This window comes from Aythya marila, assembly GCF_965140915.1.
Source record: "Aythya marila genome assembly, chromosome: 1".
In the NCBI taxonomy this organism is placed as follows: Eukaryota; Metazoa; Chordata; class Aves; order Anseriformes; family Anatidae; genus Aythya; species Aythya marila.
This window is the reverse complement of record NC_139042.1, coordinates 24,523,380-24,542,193: the sequence shown is the minus strand read 5'-3', so window position 1 is coordinate 24,542,193 and position 18,814 is coordinate 24,523,380. Positions and strand designations below refer to the sequence as shown.

At 33.0% G+C, this 18,814-nt stretch overlaps 1 protein-coding gene across 7 annotated transcripts in view; it reads right to left on the bottom strand.

Annotated features, from left to right (window-relative positions):
• NBEA (neurobeachin) overlaps positions 1-18,814 on the bottom strand; it is a gene marked incomplete at its 5' end in the record, with an annotated part of 512,607 nt that overhangs the window by 292,863 nt on the left and 200,930 nt on the right. For 6 of the 7 annotated variants that reach the window (XM_082765401.1, XM_082765407.1, XM_082765402.1 and 3 more), the window contains 2 exons: positions 1,674-1,828; positions 12,630-13,068. In XM_082765401.1, the coding sequence (XP_082621527.1) occupies positions 1,674-1,828; positions 12,630-13,068 (594 nt within the window). The remainder of the gene's footprint in view (positions 1-1,673; positions 1,829-12,629; positions 13,069-18,814) is intronic. The other variant, XM_082765403.1, reaches the window with a different exon arrangement.

Below are 18,814 nucleotides of genomic sequence, written 5' to 3'. Positions count from 1 at the left end.
GCTGCCATTAATGCATTTACTGTTTCTAAAATGTTGATATTAAATTTGTTGGAAAGGAATCATTTTGAAAACTCTTTCTTGATAGAATTAATCAATAAAATTCATTCAGATGAATTCAGGCATAAAAGGCTTTACCAAGTAAGATCACAAGAAGCTCAGTACACATTTAGTTCTGACTAATTAAATCTGACACTTGAAGTTTCATATAATTAATACTTTCCATAAATCAAGCTAGGAGACAAATACAAAATGTAAAACATAACAAAACAAACAAACAAACAAACACAACAAACAAACAAAACCCAGAAAAAGCTATAAAATCTACAAAAATGTGAACATACCATGGTACCCGCAATACTGTCCTCTACTAAGAGTGGTATAAGGGAGACGACTGATTTTTAAATGCTATTACTTACAAAGAAGAGCTACTACATTCCAGCCAAAATACGCCAGATCTTTAATCAGTGAGGAGTCTGAAAAGCTCACACTACTCAATATCATTTGGAAAACAAGGTTTCCAATGTAGGTTATTTTTTGCATGATACAAGAGTACCTAAAAGGAAATCCATTCAAGATTAACAGAATTGGCTACACAAAATAAAACCATTCATAGAAGCAAAAACATATTCAGAGCATTCTTCCCTCCCATCTGCCTCAGGATAATTAAGTTAGAGGGTTTTTTTTTGTCTGTTTTGTTTTTTATCATTAGAAAAATCAAAGTTCTATTACCAGGTATTAAAGGTAATCTGCAAAAAGAAAGAAAAAAATAATGAGTGTGTCTTCATATTATTCCATGAAGTAGAAGGATGCCAAAAGCTTCCCCCTCCATTTTCTGCAACCCCAGGGAGATTTTAATTTTCTCAACCCTTGACTGCAGTTGTGATATCCTTGAAGAGAGCTCTTCTCTCAAGTGCTTTTGCTTAGTTTAGAAAGAAAACAGACCATAGCCAGACATTTCAAAGGAGTTTAAATAAACATTGGTTGCTCTCACAGTAAGGATTCATTTCTGATAGGAAACCACAGTCTCCATAATCAACAGATTCTTTCATGATAGACAATCCCACTTTTAATAGTTGAAATAATTAAAAAACTCTTATCCTCCTTCTATAGGTCACAATAAAGAACTACTGATAAGACATGACTAGAGTTAAATTAGGTAAATTCTTACCAAAAAAACCTTCCAAAAACCATAAAATACTTGTATTGATAAATAATGATTAACAAAACTATTTACCTTCACAACCTATGATATATGCATAAATATCCTGTAGTCTTTATTTTTTTTGGTGTGCAGGGTGGTATTAATTGGTATATATCGTACAAACATCCTCTGCTACAGAGCACTGGAGAAGATAGCTCATTTTTATTCTGACCTATGACTATAAAACAATATTTATTCACTCATTTAAAGGTTGTGCAAGTCCAACATGTACTATCAAAGATTGTAAACATACACCAAGTGAGAATACTGTCTCTAACAAAGGACAAGATTTAGTCATTCCAGTTTTTTTTGAACAGTACAAAAACAGTAACCGAAAAGATGGTTCAAAACAAAACAAAACAAAACATCACTAAAAATAGCAAAACAAAACACCACTAAAAATAACAAAAACAAACAAAGAAAAAAAAAAAAAAGGAAAAATGAGTGTCACAAAAATATTTAAGGACGATACCTGTTGTATTAATCATACTTTTTGGTGTAGCTCCTGTTGCAGCAAATATATTAGGTGTACTACCCGGTGGCAGCCCACTCCCCGCTGTGGCAGTTCCAACTGTGGTCACGGCCAGACTACCTGGTGGGGGCTTCTTCACTGGTACGACTACGCTCCTGTAGGAAAAGAAATGGCAGATTACTAAAACTGCAGCAGAGTTAGCAACAGTTTTTGCTTATTACAGGATTACACTCTGTTATAATGCTATTGATAAAGAACACATAATAAAGGCAATTTCCTTAATCTTTTTGAAATAGGTTGACTATGTGAACTATATATGAAACCATATATATATATTATATACGGTTTCATAGTTAACCTATAGTCAAACCATATATATATATACATGTATATATATAGTTTCATATATACCCTATAGTATATAGTTTCATACAAACCCTATAGTTTCACATATATGAAACCATACTCCTATTCTTTGTCAGTCTGAGAAACTCAATTTCTCTTTCAGTGCCCCTAAAACTGAAACATCACATCACTTCATTGATATGTTGTTGACACCACTATGTGTGCCTGTGTTCTAGATTTGCAAAGAAAATATCAAGCATTCAAAACTAAGCCAGTAAAGATTTACATGCACAATTTTGGTATTATGCCCTTTAAAAAATAATGTTTAAGTGTAGTCTTGAGAATTTGTAAATACATTGCACATGCTAAAATGGAAGAAGGAAAAGATTGTATAGACATTTAATTAACACTTTGTCAACACTGGACAGCTGTCATAGTGCAGACAGGTAAATTTAAACTTTTCTATTTATTTTTTTAATGTCTTTATTTTAAAAAACGATTCCAATAAAAGTCTATGCCAATAGCAAAACTGAGTGAAAAACCAACCTGAAACAAACGATATTTGTAAATGTTAAGACAATGTATTATCATCATCATACACATTTTCTACTTGAGCAGATACATTTTCCTTTATAACTAAAAATAATTATTGTAATGAAATAAAGTAGGGAGAAAATGCAACTATTTAGGGTAATAAGGCCACATTTTGCTCTAGAAGTTCCTTTGGTAATTATTTTGTTACACTTTCATGTAAACATGATGGCACATAATGGATCAAAATGTGAAGAGTTTTGGTTTTGTCTCTTGTAAATGTAGTTAACATATGTCTAAGTCCTCAGTTTCTCTGGATTTTCATTCAAAGCCTGGTGATGGAAATTTTATTTGTGAAGCCTTTGTGAAAATAACATACAGCTTATTTTTTATGATCTTTTATCTGATGACAGTGTACTACAGGTTCCTCAAGCATAATAATAATAATAATAATAATAATAATAATAATTTACTCTTTTTAAAGGGGATCACAGTCCCAGTTAATATTTCTGCATTCTCAACAACGGCGTTACCACTACCCTAAAGCATGTATTTCAGAAAGGTAATTCTAGGCACATTGATGTTTTTCTGTCTCTTTCCATTCACATTAGGAGAAGATGAGTTTGCACAATGCAGTAACTATTGATTAAGATACACGACCCTAAAATAATTGCTCTCATTTGTAGTTAATAATATCTTTCAGTCCTTGGTGATATAAAGTGTTTACATAGCAGCTGCTACAGGTGAATAAAACTTGAGTCTACACCGGTAGATTAATCTGCACCATAAAAGTATGAAAATTCCTAAAATTAGCTCGTATCCACACAAAAGATCTCCAGCTCAATTAATGTTTCAATCAAATACTTGAGTTCTGGAATACTTGAGTTAAGGAATATTGAGTAGCTACTGACAAGAGCAGAGTCCTTACAATGTCATAAAAACACAAGAAGAAATCTTCTTTAGAAGACTGTTTTCTTAAGAGCGTAGTTTAAGTCTGAAAATTAATTCCATTTGGAAGAAAGGACAATCCTCCCCATATTCCACAAGTACTAATGCTCTACATCTGGTTGATGTTCTTTTTTAGGTGTGAATCAAGACATGAAGACAGGTAAGGTGTTATTAAATTAAAAATAGTCACAAGAAACATCTCTACTATAAGAGGATGCAAAATCATTGAGACATTATCATCCTAGCTTGAAAGAAAATGCCGTTTTCTGACATATCATCCATGGTAATCTTGTCAAAATGTCTCATTCTTCTGATAAAATAATATACAATAAGTGAATATAGAGAATGACATCCAGATGAAGAAGACTAAGAAACTCTATGAACAACACAATAGACTGGACAAAAATGTGCAAAACAAAGTAGTAGCAGAACAAGAAAAGTGTAAGACTGACAGCTTTAAAATTAAAAAATACACACACCATCTTTTAGCCAATCAAACCACTCCAATGGCACAAACAGTGAAAACAACAACCAAGCCAAACCAAAACAGATTTATGAAAGATGCATAGTTATCTACCTAAAGATAATATGAATGAAAGAAATAATTTAATGTGATAGATGCCTGATATGTGTCTCTGCCAAGCATTCAGATATTCTTTTCATGAAGTAACAAAAATCTACAGTCTAGAAGAAAAGGTCATACATAATTCTGTCATTTCTTTTTAGGCCATGTTTTATACAACATATTTCAGGATTCCCAAATGTTCCAAACTGGTGCACATTTTCCTGAATCACATCATCATGGTCCCAAATGTTCCTCAGTGATTTAGTCAACAAAGGCTGTAGCAACTGATTCTAAGTTCATCAGGTATTTTACAATTCTAAACATAAATGTGACTACTAATCATTATTCTACTGCTCTGAGTGTCCTTTTTAAATTCTAAACCTAAGCCTGAAGTAATTGTAATTCACATTGTGTTTAGCATGCATGTTCTACCTGCATACCACTCACGCATTGCTGGTTCATTAAATAACCTCAGCAAAGGGCTACAGAATTCATCTGCAGTTTAGCAATTCACATTAGATTTTTAGATAGAAAATAACACCATTAATATGTTGAAATGCAAAAAGAGAAAACTGAAATTAAAAAAATACATTCTCAAGTTAGCTTTCCTTAAAATTTTAGCTACTCAATGCTGGTGACAGACAAGTCAATTTGTACAGTAGTATATTTTCTCTCTCAGTCTAATCCACATTTTAAATCTCTTCTCTTCCTTAAAATCCAAAGGCCCTAAAGCTTAATAATTCTGGTCAATCAAAAGGTTAGATATAAGCCTCCAGTACTGGATGTCTAGTACTGCCTATCTGAGTAGTAGCAACTAAATTAAAATCTCTGTACACTCTTCTGGGATACATGAAACTGAATAAGGCTGAATTAATATTTTTGCCCCTATTTTCCTTCCCCAGCAGTAGAAAGCAGAAGAATTTCTCTCAGGCTGAGAATTGGGATTGTCAGGTTGAGAAAGTTGAATTCAGCCAGAAGAGAAGTGGGCTTACAGGGTCCTACAAGAAAGATGGAAAGGGACTCCTTAAAGGGAGCATAGTAAGTGTAATGATGGTTTTAAACTAAAAAAGGATAGATTTAGATTAGACATTAGGAAGAATTTTTTTTTACTGTAAGGTTGATGAGGCACTGGAACAGGCCGCCCAGAGAAGATGTGGCTGCCCCATCCCTAGAAGTGTTCAAGGCCAGGTTGGATGGGGCTTTGAGCAACGTGGTCTGGTGGGAGGTGTCCCTGCTCATGGCAGCATGTTGGAACTACGTGGTCTTTAAGGTCTCTTGCAACCCAAACAATTCTATGATTCTGTGAATTTTCAAGAAGCACGTACCTCAGTAAATATTTTTCACAAGAGTATTCTGTGTCAAACATCAACTTCTGCCAGATGGTTCAGAAGAAATCGCAGTAGAAAATGGGGGACAATTTGCCTGCTATATTGCATCTTAACTTGTTTCTGTTGTTAGATTAACTCAGTTTTGAAAAGAAAGTTTAGCATTTCTTCTCTGAAAGTTTTGTGTATTCTCTATACCTATATATGTTTGATCCATTATGAAACATGCATATTTATTACTCACTATTCTTCCCAGATCATGGTTAAAATCTTTTAAAGTGTTTGTTAGCAAGTATTAATTTTTTGAATCCTATTTAAGACAGCCTTCTATTAGGTTTACTGCATTAAGATAAGATTCATCTGAAATCAAGGAGTAAAGATGTAACTCTGGAAGTCTCACAGAAATATATAATCTTTGAGGTTCATGCAAATGAAATGTTAGCACTGAATGTCCACTTATTGGTTCTTTAAGTCATTTGATAGCATATATTCATCAAAACATCAAAATTTTAAAGTATATAATGTGTTCCTAATCTACTAAACAATTCTGATTATGATTATTATTTCTAAATAAAGGAAGTGAATTGTCTTAGGTATGGTTTTAGGACAAGGACATGAAGGTCTTTGATTTCACACTTAGATCAAGTGGGAGAGTGAGTTCCATTCTCCCACTGGAGAGGTTTTATTTCCAGTGCAATTTGCAGAATCTCCCTGGCATTCATGATGAATTAGCTGAAGCATCTAAAATGATCTAAAAATTGTCAAGAGACAAGAAAATACTGCAAGAGATAAAAAACTTACTATTAAGAAAGACAAATGGTCATGACTGAATAGAGAAATTGGAAATACCAGAAATCTAATGAGTTTGAAGAATTTGAATAGAATATAAGCTAAAATGTCATGTATTAAGTGCAAGAAACATCACTGAATAAAGAAAAATCATAAAGGAATGAATAGTATGAGATGTAGACTGGGAATGGAGAAGGAAACTAATCTATCTGTGATGTTAAAAAAAAATAAAAATCAAAAGCTAAAAAGTAGCAGTTCCGTAAAAGTGAATAAAGCTTTAATATTTTTATTTTTTTTTTACAGAGGCTTATTGTGATGAAAAAAAATTAAGACAAAAACCCAATATAGTTTTCAGCTATCATCTGATGAATCATACTGAAGAGTAAAGAGATACTAGTTTCTCCTCATAAAACATATATTTCGTTTATAAGATATAACTATTTCAGTGCACTGAATATGAAAAGATGAACATCACATAGGTCGTAAGAGTTTTGAGAGAGCTGTGTATAGATTGCTAAATAACAAACAAGAGGAACATGATAACAGCTTGATGAAAAGAAAAAAGAAAAAAAAAAGAGGTTAATATACCTAATTTTGGTTGACTTGACCTATCAATAAATTTAGTATAAATTTGTTCTAAATGAAGAGCTGAGGGGGAGATGCTCTTCCACATTTTCCTCTGTTTTGTTAGAAAATCAGTGACTAAGACACCATCCAGGAAGACAGGCAATGCAACTTCATCTCCCTCTTCTGTCTAATGGGATCTGAAACCATACATTTCATTCCTCGGAGCATATTTTAACTACTACATTAGGAAATATGTTCTAGAGAGAGGAGCTCTCAAGTCTTTCCTTTTACTCCAATATCCACTGCATAAAAATCATGAAAACTACTGAGAGTGGACTAGAACCCCAGTTGAAGCCCTGAATCTTCACATTGCTTATTAGTTTTTCATTGTTTACAAAAAACTTGTGTGATACCCAAAGTAGTGTGGAACGCAATGTCTAAGGCAGCACCTGTCCCCACCTGATTCATAGGAAAGGCATTTTTTTTTTTACTGGGAGAAGACTAAAACATATTTAGTCATAGCTCATTTTATTGTATTAAATTTTCAAGAAAACCAAATCTAGTTTTTGGCAAATCTGTTTTACATTTTTTGGAGACATGTAGTGTAACAGGAATGTAGTGTACTGATTTAGATATTTTACGTAAAAGACTAAGGTAGACCAGTGTACAGCAGTGATCTCCCAAAGATGTGCAATAATACAACAGATACAAGTGAACTTCTCCATCTGAGCCTTCAGAGTATCTTTTCTCACAGTTCTTGTTCTTTTCCCTTCCTGTAATCAGTTTTATGTATACATATAATATATATATATATTCATTCTACTAAAACACATAGAGATAATGACAATTACTTTCAAACATAGTCCATGTATACAAAATATAGCTACGCATCTAAATGTATTTTAAAAATACCTCCTTTCTCCATACTGACAGGACACATACCATCCCTGACTGGATTCCACAAAATGTCCATCTTCTCTAGCATACAAATATCTTTAAGATTGGCCCCCAAGGACCTTCCATGGGAAAACAAAAACCAACCAATCAACCAACAACAACAAAAAAGCCTAAAATTCTTCAAAAGTATGTCTTCAAAATATTTTAACTTATGTTTGTAAAGACTTTGTTGAACTATGATAACCCATAATGTTCCAATTTATGAAATGATAATGCATTAAAAGTGAGTAACATATTTAACTTAGGAAAAATAATTGATCTAATTTCCAGGAACTCAAGATTTTCTGCTTATGAAAAAATGCCTCCTATTGAAATAATTCTGATACATGTAGAAAAAAAATAATTATATAAATATATAAAAATCTAATTTAGAAAAAAAAAAAAATCAAACAAACATATACAAAACCAAGAGCGCTCTCAATTTCAAAAATAGCCTCACTCCAAAATCTCTCTACTAGAAAAACAGTAGAATGGAACAAATGTAAACCTTAGAGTGTAGTACTGGGTAGAAACACAAATAAATTCACAAATGTTAACTGTCTAGGTTGTCTAGAGGGACAAATGCAAACTGCCTAAAACCCAAGGAAAGCCTCAGACCCTAAAATCAATAACAGATACTGACTTTTGTCAGACAGAAGATGAGAATGCAAAAGAAATTGTTGGTGAGTTATGCTCCATTAGTTGCAAACCTAGGTGAAATAACCCTTTAGTGTTTGCTTCTAAAAATGTCATCCTGGATGCCATTTTCAAGGAATTTAGTCTGATGTTAAAAGACATGTCATAACTTTGAGAATCCAGACTCCTGTGTCCCAGAAATCTGTTTATATAGCTCATAATGTAATTACAGCTACCTTAAGACAGATGAGGCAGAAGGCAGCAATATATTGAAAACTAATTGAAAAATGCAGTTGTCCAGAAGCACTTGTGGGGAAGAGGTCTCTGAAAAGCTGCTCAAAGCTTCAGAGTTTGAAGTGAAATTTTTGATGTTGTCACTCTCAATCTATTGAATAGCTGACAGACAATCAAACCCGTCTGGCTGGCTGGCAGCTCATTTTGCTGGCAGGTGGCAAACAATTAGACACACCAATTTGTGCCTCCTGATGACATTAAAGCATGAAACTAAGTTGTATGCAGGGCCTAGTGATTTGTGTGAAAGCATTTCAAAAATAATACTCTTTGCCGTGGCAACTCATTTCAGACTGCCACCTCCCATTATGGCTTTGAGCAGTGAAGACGACAGACTTGAGTTACGTGTGGTGCAAGGCCGCTTCTGTTCAATCCGTCATCAGCGCCCCCCGAGACCTCAATCCCCTCCTTTCATCAATATCACCTCATCATTTACATTCGATAGTGCTTGAACCACTGCATACATTAACTGCACAGAAGTCCGGTTTGATAAAATATGTTGGGCACATTTTCTGCTTTTATATTTCATTTATAACTACATGAATTCTAAGAATGCACTGCAGCATATTAGGCAACGACTTTTATGAACATATTAGCAATGTACAATTAAAAGAATGTGTGGAATAAACACATGATATTTAATGATAAATAGAATTCCTGACTTCAATTCTATTTATTGTAGTTTGCTTCATATGCCATTTACCTGCATATAAAATGAGAGATTATAGCTAATGAAATGACTGTAAAACAACAAAGATACTCTTATTTTTCTAGTAATTATTTATTAATATACCTTCTTTTATAACACACTCAGCCATCCAAATAGAAAAATAAAATTAAAAATAAAAACCACTATAGCCTCACAAGGACTAAAATTATCTTCTGATTGAAATGAAAAATACATTTCTCTAATCTTGATTTGCTTATAAATACAGAATCACTGTGTATATTTTATAAAAGTTAACAAAATATGAGCTGAAACAAATAAATCTAGCAAAAAAAATACACTCTGTTGTTTATGGTTTTCCCTAGACAGAATAAACATGACCAACAGCCACATTGTTTAGTGAAGTAACAAAAGCTGTATAAACTACAGCAACATAAGAACGTACAAAAATATGGTTCACTAGCATAGTGTTGGCTTCCAAAAAATATGTAATATATATTATTTGATTTTTAGTTTATATCATTAAACACAAGTATATTTGCATGAGTAAGCATTGACAGACAACCAAGCTGTAACTTTTTTTTCATTTTTCCAATGATAATTAGGATACTAGAGGCAACAGAAAAAGTTAATAAATCATCACAGGCTAAAATCCATGATTCTTCCTCAATTCACATTTTAATTAATTCTAAGTGATAGATTTCAATATACTATGTAAGTTGTTATTCCTCCCCCCTCCAAAAAAAAGTTTCATGGTAAGGATCTCAATCTGCACTTTGAAGAAGAAAAGCAATGAATCCATCCACCTTTTAACTCCAAAGAGTACCACAATGGTCAAGAAAATACTTTAAAAACATGAGTGGAATGCACAGATAAGTATCTGAACAATGGTAGTATTCAGTGATACAGTTAGGAGGTACAACCAGCCATTTGAGGTCCTTTGGGTGAAGAACACTAACGTACTTAGGACAATGCTAACTGTTCAATAACACCCATTTAATTGACAATAAGAATATAACACTTTCTGATCTGGTGGGACCTGCCTGAACTTGCCAATTTTCCCTTCACAGTTGTTGGTTATAATAAAAAGTGTGCTCTACCTCACAGAACAAAATCTGATAGCAGAATGATCTATCAAAGAGAAAAAATATCCTAATGAAGTAGATCCAATAGGTGTTCTTTTGCTTAAACACCAACCATTACCTCTATTTTTTGGAAAAAAAATAATACCAATTTGATATGGTACAGCATATACTACCAAGATACAAACATAGTTATACACTTTGCACATGGAAGAATGAAATCACAACTCGGTCAGCAGGGTAAGAGAGCAGATAAAATAAATAAACAAATAAACAAACAAATAAACAAACAAATAAATATAAAACCAAATAAACAAATAAAGAAACCCCAAACACTCTAGGCCCTAAGTTAACCTATTAAGTATGGAATGCCTATAAAAAAAATGTAAACTCTAGGTGTGCAGCAGCTCTCAAATTATTCCATAATTCTATATTAACAGCTACCATTCAAAATGTATGAGCAGTCACCTTGTTTCAAGAAGAATCTAAGGTGGGTGCTCACACAAAATAGAAGTTGTGGTCAACCTAATGCAGCCCTGTAGTGTTTTTTTAATGCTTTTTTATAAAGACATACTTCAAAAATACATAATAAGACTCATCTCTCCAATCATTTTAATGTTAAGTTCACATTGAAATCAGTCTAAAATCAACCCACGCAGACAGATGAACCAAAAATATTCTCTTAATGAAGCACTTGCTAAAATAAGCTTTCTCTAAAATGGCTATAAGACCCAAAATAATATTAGGAAAGGGAAAATATTCTTAGAAATTAGAAAGGGAAATATTATTTGCTACTAAGGCACATTTCATTTTTCTTATCTCATTCCAATCTTCTCTTTTACAACAGATGCTGATTGTTTATTGAATTATTTCAGAAAAGCAGCCTTAGTACTAATCTATGCATACAGACAAAAGCCATCAGCTTTTCTATGCAATTCATGATGAAAAAGCACTTCATTTTTATTCTAAACTTTTCATCTATTTTCTTGCACTTTACTGATTACATTATATTGGAAACATTGATTGCACATTGTTTTTTCTTAAAACTTTAATTAAGACATTTCTGACATTTTTGGAGGTTTTCTGTAAATTCAGATTTTTTTTTTTTCTTATAAATCATAATGTAGTTGTTTTCTTGTTTTATTTTTTACTTTCAGAATTTTAGTTCTTGTAGATGTAGATACAACTAAATTATGAACTATTTTTTTTTTTTTTTACAACTGCTTAAAGATTTGAAACAAAAGTTAGCATATCTTTGAGTTAAAACTCAATTCCTCACATTTACTATATATATATATATATATATATTTATCAGTTTCATGAATAAACTACAGGGATCTTGTCATACTGGAAAATTTAATCACATCCATACACATGAGAGTTAGCTCTTTACACATTGCAGGTTGAGCCTGCAATAAAACAGGTTTCCCTTCTCCCCAAAGGATGTTGACAGTTGCACATTTTATCACAATTTCTATGTTTAGTGTAACTAAGATAGGCTGGACATTTAATGGAAATTATTTTCATTAGAGGCTTGGAAACTATAGCCCAACAAGAGAAACAAAGGATTCCTTGGGTAAATCTTCAACAGTTCATTTTTAAACACTGACATTTAAGCATATTTGCTTTTTAAAGACCTAAAAGAAAACTGTTTTCCACTATAACTATACATTCCGCCTGCCATATTTGCAGCGTTTCAGTACTAGGAAACAAGTGCAGTGATGGATCCAATTAAAATTTAAGCCTTTGAAAGAATATTCAGCTGAATTTCTACACAGCCAATCTGTTCTGTATCAGCAGATTCTCCTCCCCCTCACTAAAATGTTGTTTTAAAGGACAAAAAAAAAAAATAAAATGGCTGCAAATATATATGGTTTAGTGGAGGGCTGTTAGCGTTAGGTTGGAGGTTGGACTCGATGACCTTGAGGTCTCTTCCAACCTAGGAAATTCTGTGATTCTGTGATTATTTAAAATAGGCTTGTTTCCCAAGTACATCACAGAGTTTTATTCACTACTGACGGAGCAAACCAAGGTGAATCACTTTTATATGTGTGGTCTGCTTCAGTAAAACAGTAAAGTAGAGCTAATGAAGCTGGTTTTTTTTTTTTTTTTTTTTTTTTAGGACAGCCTAATATATAACAATAGAAGAATAACAACACTAAAAAAAGATGATAATAATAATAATAATAATAATAATAATAATAATAATAATAATAATAACACTTTCAAACTTCTGAATTAAATCAATATAAAACAATGAATCCAGCCATATACCTGTCAAATGAGTGAAACTGCATGGGAAGAATAGCCTGAGCTTCTCTCTTCAGAGCAGGATCAGGGTAAGGGATTGGATCCGGACCACATTCTGCTATTTCAACAGGGGCTGCCACGAGACTTTTCAGTATTTCCTTGACATTGATGCCTTTACTTTGGCTGATACTGGATATTGATGATGAGGGTTTCAAGATTTCACTGGGGCTTTCGGTTAAGCTCTCCTGAGATTTCTTCACTTCCGAAGACAAAGTAGACAACAGCTCGCTCATAGCATCAGGGCCTGTGCTGGTCTCCAAGTCTGTCCCATTCAAAATATTGGGCATCTGTTCTTCTCCAATTCCTGAATCCGTATGAGGAATAGAGCTTTCCAGATGAATATCTTCAACTGGTGTTGGTGTTTCTTTATCTTTGATATTTTCTGGAAATACAGTTGGTGTCTCTGTAGTGAAATAGAGATTTGGAACAATATGATATATTTTGATTCTTTTTTTTCCACAAATATAATCAGTAGATTTTGTAAGACAGAAACACAAGTTTTAGAAAGACCACAAGTCTTAGTAGTTTACAGTAAAAACGCATTCTACATACAAAACATTTTGGTTACAATAGCTGTTTGGCATATATAAAGGCTTGTAAGAGGGAGCCCAAAGCTGAATTATGCAAGCTCAGTGACATTTAGAAATTACAGCCTGCTACTCACACAGTAATCAAATAGAAGAATAATGCCAGCAACAACATTAAAAATCATAATGTATATAGACTGCATATCAAGATAATCTGTAAGACTATTGGAAAATAAAAAAACAACCACTTATGCTTTAGGATTACTGTAAACTTAAGGATTTTTATTGCTGTCAGCAAATATTAAGTTTGCATTCAAAAGAAGTGCAACACCTTTTATTTTCTTCATCCTTTTGTTTAAAATGTACATTATACACATTTTACACACAATTATATTCAATTATATTGAATACAAATTTATTTATACACAAATAAAAAGGTGTTATTTATTCTTTAAATAATTCTTCATTCACAAAAGGTAAAATTCAGTAATTCTTTCTGGCAAACATTCAGAACAAAATAAACACAGCTTCATAGAGATGGGAAAGTGAAATCTGTTGAGTTTGGAGCATTTCCAGATTGAAACAGGCTCTACAACATATTGGAACCGAGGAAGTGTACCTCTATTAATTATTGCAGTGAACACACAACACTTTCTGTTAATAAGAATTCTGATAAGAACAATTTGGTATGTTTAGTTGAAAGTTAGCTAAAGTTGTGAATAAACTGCATCTTCATCTTCATCTTTTTGGTAACATTTTTAGAGCAATAGATTGTGGCTTGCACTCAAAATGATTTTTAGATTTATTTTCATACTACCTTAGTTACATTTGGTCAATTGCATTGCTATAGAATTTAGCCGTCCTGTGTATGAAATAGATAGCTTATAGAAAGCTTAATTCTATATCAGAACCATCCAAAAAAAATAAAAATAACGATAGCTTATAGAAAGCTATCTAAGTCTTGATTATTTTGGAAAAAATTTTAGAACATAGATAAAGCTTTGCCTATCTAGCTATTTCAAACAAAAATATCCTTCAACAATATGACGTGAATAACAAGTACATATACTTTATTACTAATTTTGTAATATAATCAGCTGTAAAATATCTATGTATTTACCACAGAGGCATAAGTGTGTGTATGCACATACACAGAAAAAAAATATCCATGTAAGATTTATTTGAAATATGCTAGTGTAAAGCTAATCATATATGCAAGCGTTGACAAACTTATAGATAGAACAGAAGAGGTTTTTAAAAATACAAAGCTGAATGACCCATTATACTGAATAGTATTTTCTTTTTTTTAACAGCCATAAATGTTGAAACCACTTCCTCCTTCTCTTTCTCTTAATTGCCTTAAACACTTCTTACCAAATGGACATGAGCCCTGTTTTGTGAAGCAGGAAGTAGAAACCAGATTTATGAGCTGCATACGATGCACTTAGCATCTGCTGGTTCAGGAAGTAAAAAAATCCGTATCTACTTAGTACTGCCTATATTTGGCGCAGAGGGACATCTGATCCACAGAATAAGCCTAATGAATTTTCTGCTTGTTTGTCTTTAACTTTATCCATCCAAAGACAACAGCGAATTAAAGAGCAGGACTGGACAAGCAGTCAAGCAGATTGCTGCCATGTTTAAACAGGATTTGCATTTCTGTGCTGAACACCCTACCTGCTGGGGAGGCAGCAATATAAAATGTATAGAGGCTAGAACAGAAATTCACAGACAACAAATGTTCAGTGATAGTTGCAGGAACTATGACTAGAAGTTGTGACTACTTTATGATTATTCAAACTAAGATTTGAATAGCTTGAAGAGACAAGTGGTAATTTAAATCTTATTTGCTAATAAACTATGTAAAAATTACATCTTTAGGGAACTAAATATTGTGATCCTTGCTTCTTGAGAAAGACTCAAATTATAAAACCACAAAAGCAAATATTCTTTCAGTTATTACCATTGCAGTTATTTAAAACCTAAAAAACAACATGCAAGGAAGGAAAAAAGGAATAGCCATCAAAGAAAGCTGTATTATAAGTGCAGTAGTGGACAGCAAGTGAGAACTGCCGAAAGTAAAATGAAGGTGCTTATTGAAATCTATGCTAAATAAAGTAATATGAGGTTCCACTATGATACAAATGAGGAAGACAGTAGATTACATGGTGAAAGTAGGGTACACTTAGATTCAATTTTCATTAAGGTCAACAATGTTGAACACAAAGCTATAGGCAGTAAAACTAATGCAAATGTGGTTCTGGAAATTTCTTGTGATTTTGCAGGGACAGAGTTAATTTATTTTGTAGAGGCTCAGATGATGCTGTCTTGTGGATTTTTGATGAAAATAGTGGAGATAACACATTGATTTTTTTTGTTGCTGAGTAGTGCTCACACAGAGCCAAGGACTCTTTCTGCTCCTTCTGCTGACCTGCCAGTGGGAGGGGATACAAGCAAGACAGCTGACCCAGACTGACCTAAAAGGATTTTCCACACCATATGATGTCATGCTCTGAAATAAAAGTTTGTGTAAAGAAGGAAGAAGGGCAATATGTTCAGAGTGATGGCATTTGTCTTCCCAAGAAACCACTATGTGTGATGAACCCCGCTTTCCTGGATGCGGTCTGCCTGCTGATGGGAAATAGAAAATGAATTCCTTGTTTTGCTTTGCTTGCATGCATGGCTTTTGCTTTACCTAGTAAACTGTCCCTATCTCAACTTTTTACCTTTCCGATTCTCTCCCCTATCCCACCTGGGGAGAGTGAGCAAACAGCTGGGTGGCACTTATCTGCCTGCCAAGGCTAAACCACAACAAAATTCAAATGCTCTAACTAAACCAGAATGATTTAAGTGTATTGAAATGACTGGAATTGACCGACTCCAAGCCAATTTTGAAAGAAGCAATCTATGAAATTATTGGTCTAATAGAAAGTATTTTTCCCAGATGTAAGTGGAGACATATGACTGGAGAATATAAAATGTAGGTTTTTATTTTAAGAAAGGGAAAAAGAAAGATCTGGACAACAACGAGACTTCAACAGTAAGCAAGATTTCAGGATTTATTTTGGAGTAATGGTGTGGAATGAGACAGATTATAAAATGGCTTTGCTGAAAGACTAAACTAAGAGCTTTCTTAAAATTTATTGGTCAAAGAAAATATGGCCCAAATGGTCAATTTTGGCAAACCTTAGGTGTCACAAGTGATTTTACTTTAGTGTAGAGAAACTGGAAATTAATAGAGGGTGAAAAAAGAAACTGGGTAAGAAGGAGCCATCAAGTAGTTTCAAAAGAAAAAGTATCAGAGGGAAACTACCATGGAAGTTATCTTGTTTAAAACCTTAATCACAATTTCAGGTATGCTCTAGTGCAACTTACTGATGACAAAGTTGTAAGGTAAAACTGATGAACAGAAGGATTTAAGGTAGAACTGCAAATTAAATTAAATAGCTCAAAGCTATGCATTCAGTGACTAACACAGAGGTTCCTGTAACAACTGGAATTCAGCAACTGGAAATGACCAAAAAGAAGGACCTGGACACGTCAATCCCTGGATAGCCAGTGACCAATACATTGATGTCATGGAAAAGGCAAACATGATTCCAAACTTTAATGAATAATAATAATAAAAATAATAATAATAATAAACTAAACGAAAACATCAACAACAAAAAAAGAAGTCCTGAAACAGTTCAGTATTAAAGTCATTAGAAAAGGCTTCGGTAGTTTCACTGTGGAATACTGTATTTGAGGTATTTGAGCTGTATTTGAGGGAGATGAAATGCCACCATATAGACACACTCTCACATAAAAAAGTGATGTATTTTTACAGAAAAGAAAAGAAAAGAGAAGAGAAGAGAAGAGAAGAGAAGAGAAGAGAAGAGAAGAGAAGAGAAGAGAAGAGAAGAGAAGAGAAGAGAAGAGAAGAGAAGAGAAGAGAAGAGAAGAGAAGAGAAGAGAAGAGAAGAGAAGAGAAGAGAAGAGAAGAGAAGAGAAGAGAGGAGAAGAGAGGAGAAGAGAAGAGAAGAGAAAAAAGAAAAGAAAAGAAAAGAAAAGAAAAGAAAAGAAAAGAAAAGAAAAGAAAAGAAAAGAAAAGAAAAGAAAAGAAAAGAAAAGAAAAGAAAAGAAAAGAAAAGAAAAGAAAAGAAAAGAAAAGAAAAGAAAAGAAAAGAAAAGAAAAGAAAAGAAAAGAAAAGGAGTTTGGATGATACAGTCTGGCCAAATTATTATTGAGAGGGTATACAACAGCTATTATACATATATATTTTAGGATACAAAATCCAGAAAAAGGATTTAAGTTAAATGGAAGAGTTGTCATGAGATAAACTGAATGCAAATCCACTATGAATAAATTTTGTTTGAGAAGTGACAGCCATCAGTATGGAATTAAGGTTACAGAATATCCTTCCAGTCAGCGTAGCAACTTCAAAACACAGAACAAATTTCCATATGTTATAAATAGGAGTGAACTTAATTACTCAGCAGGTTTCTTGCTCTCATTTGGGAACAAAGGATTACAAAAGACCCAAGAGAATTGCACCATCTGAAGTCAAAAGTGGAAGGAAAATTAAATTTGTGGATATAGAATTTAGACATGACATTCCATACAATGCGTAACAGCTAATTAAAATGATTTAGGAACACAAATATCATGAGACGAGACATCTTCTACATGAAGATAAGTGTAATGATACTTTATTTCCACAGAAACCAGATTTGTATTTGCACTTTTCTTGTGTCTCCAGTGTGTATATTCACACTGCAGTGAATATTAATGTATATACTGCACTATGTATATAAAGCTTAGTCTGATGTATCGCCACAAATGGTAATCCTCTAAAAACCGCTGATATCCAATGTATTAACTCTTATTTTTCAAAACATCAGGCAAGCCAAATGAACAAAAATCAAATTTATTTTTTGTAAATCAAACCAAAATAAATTCAGAACAGATAAACTGATTAGTAATTGTCCTTCAAATAAGAACACTAGTGAGTAAGTTTTTGTGAAATTCAGAAAAAAAAATGTCTGAAAAGACATATTATAAAAACCTTCTGCATCAGCATTATTATTGGTACTATTATAGGTAAATTCTAAGCTCCTGAGCCTGAGTTACAGAAACCAACCAATTTTAGTTGCAACACTGCATATCCACAAGTTTTCTTCTTCATTTGTTCTGTGTCAAAGCACTTCTGTAACCTACAAACTTCAGGAATAAAGAATCAGTACTGAACACTGCTTCACATTGTTATTCTGTAAAAATATTAAACCTGTAACGTATGCTTTCATAAAAAATTCTAAATACTCAAACAACCTAGCAAAACAATAGTTTTAAACATGAACAGAAGCAAAAATATAACTGATTACATCTGTCTATGTTATAACATTCTGACAGTAATCTTGTAAATTTTCAGCAAACCTCATCAGTTTTCCACAGCACTAGGCCATGTCAGTAGACAAAGCAGAAACATTACTAGATCTAGTGATCTTAACCCTGTCAGAAACAGGCAGTTGGAAGCCAGATGCCTCTTCTTTACTGTTTTTCATTGTAACTAATGAGTTCATCTACGACATTATGGGAAAAATATGGGCTTAAGGTAACTAAATGACATGTATATCTGGTAA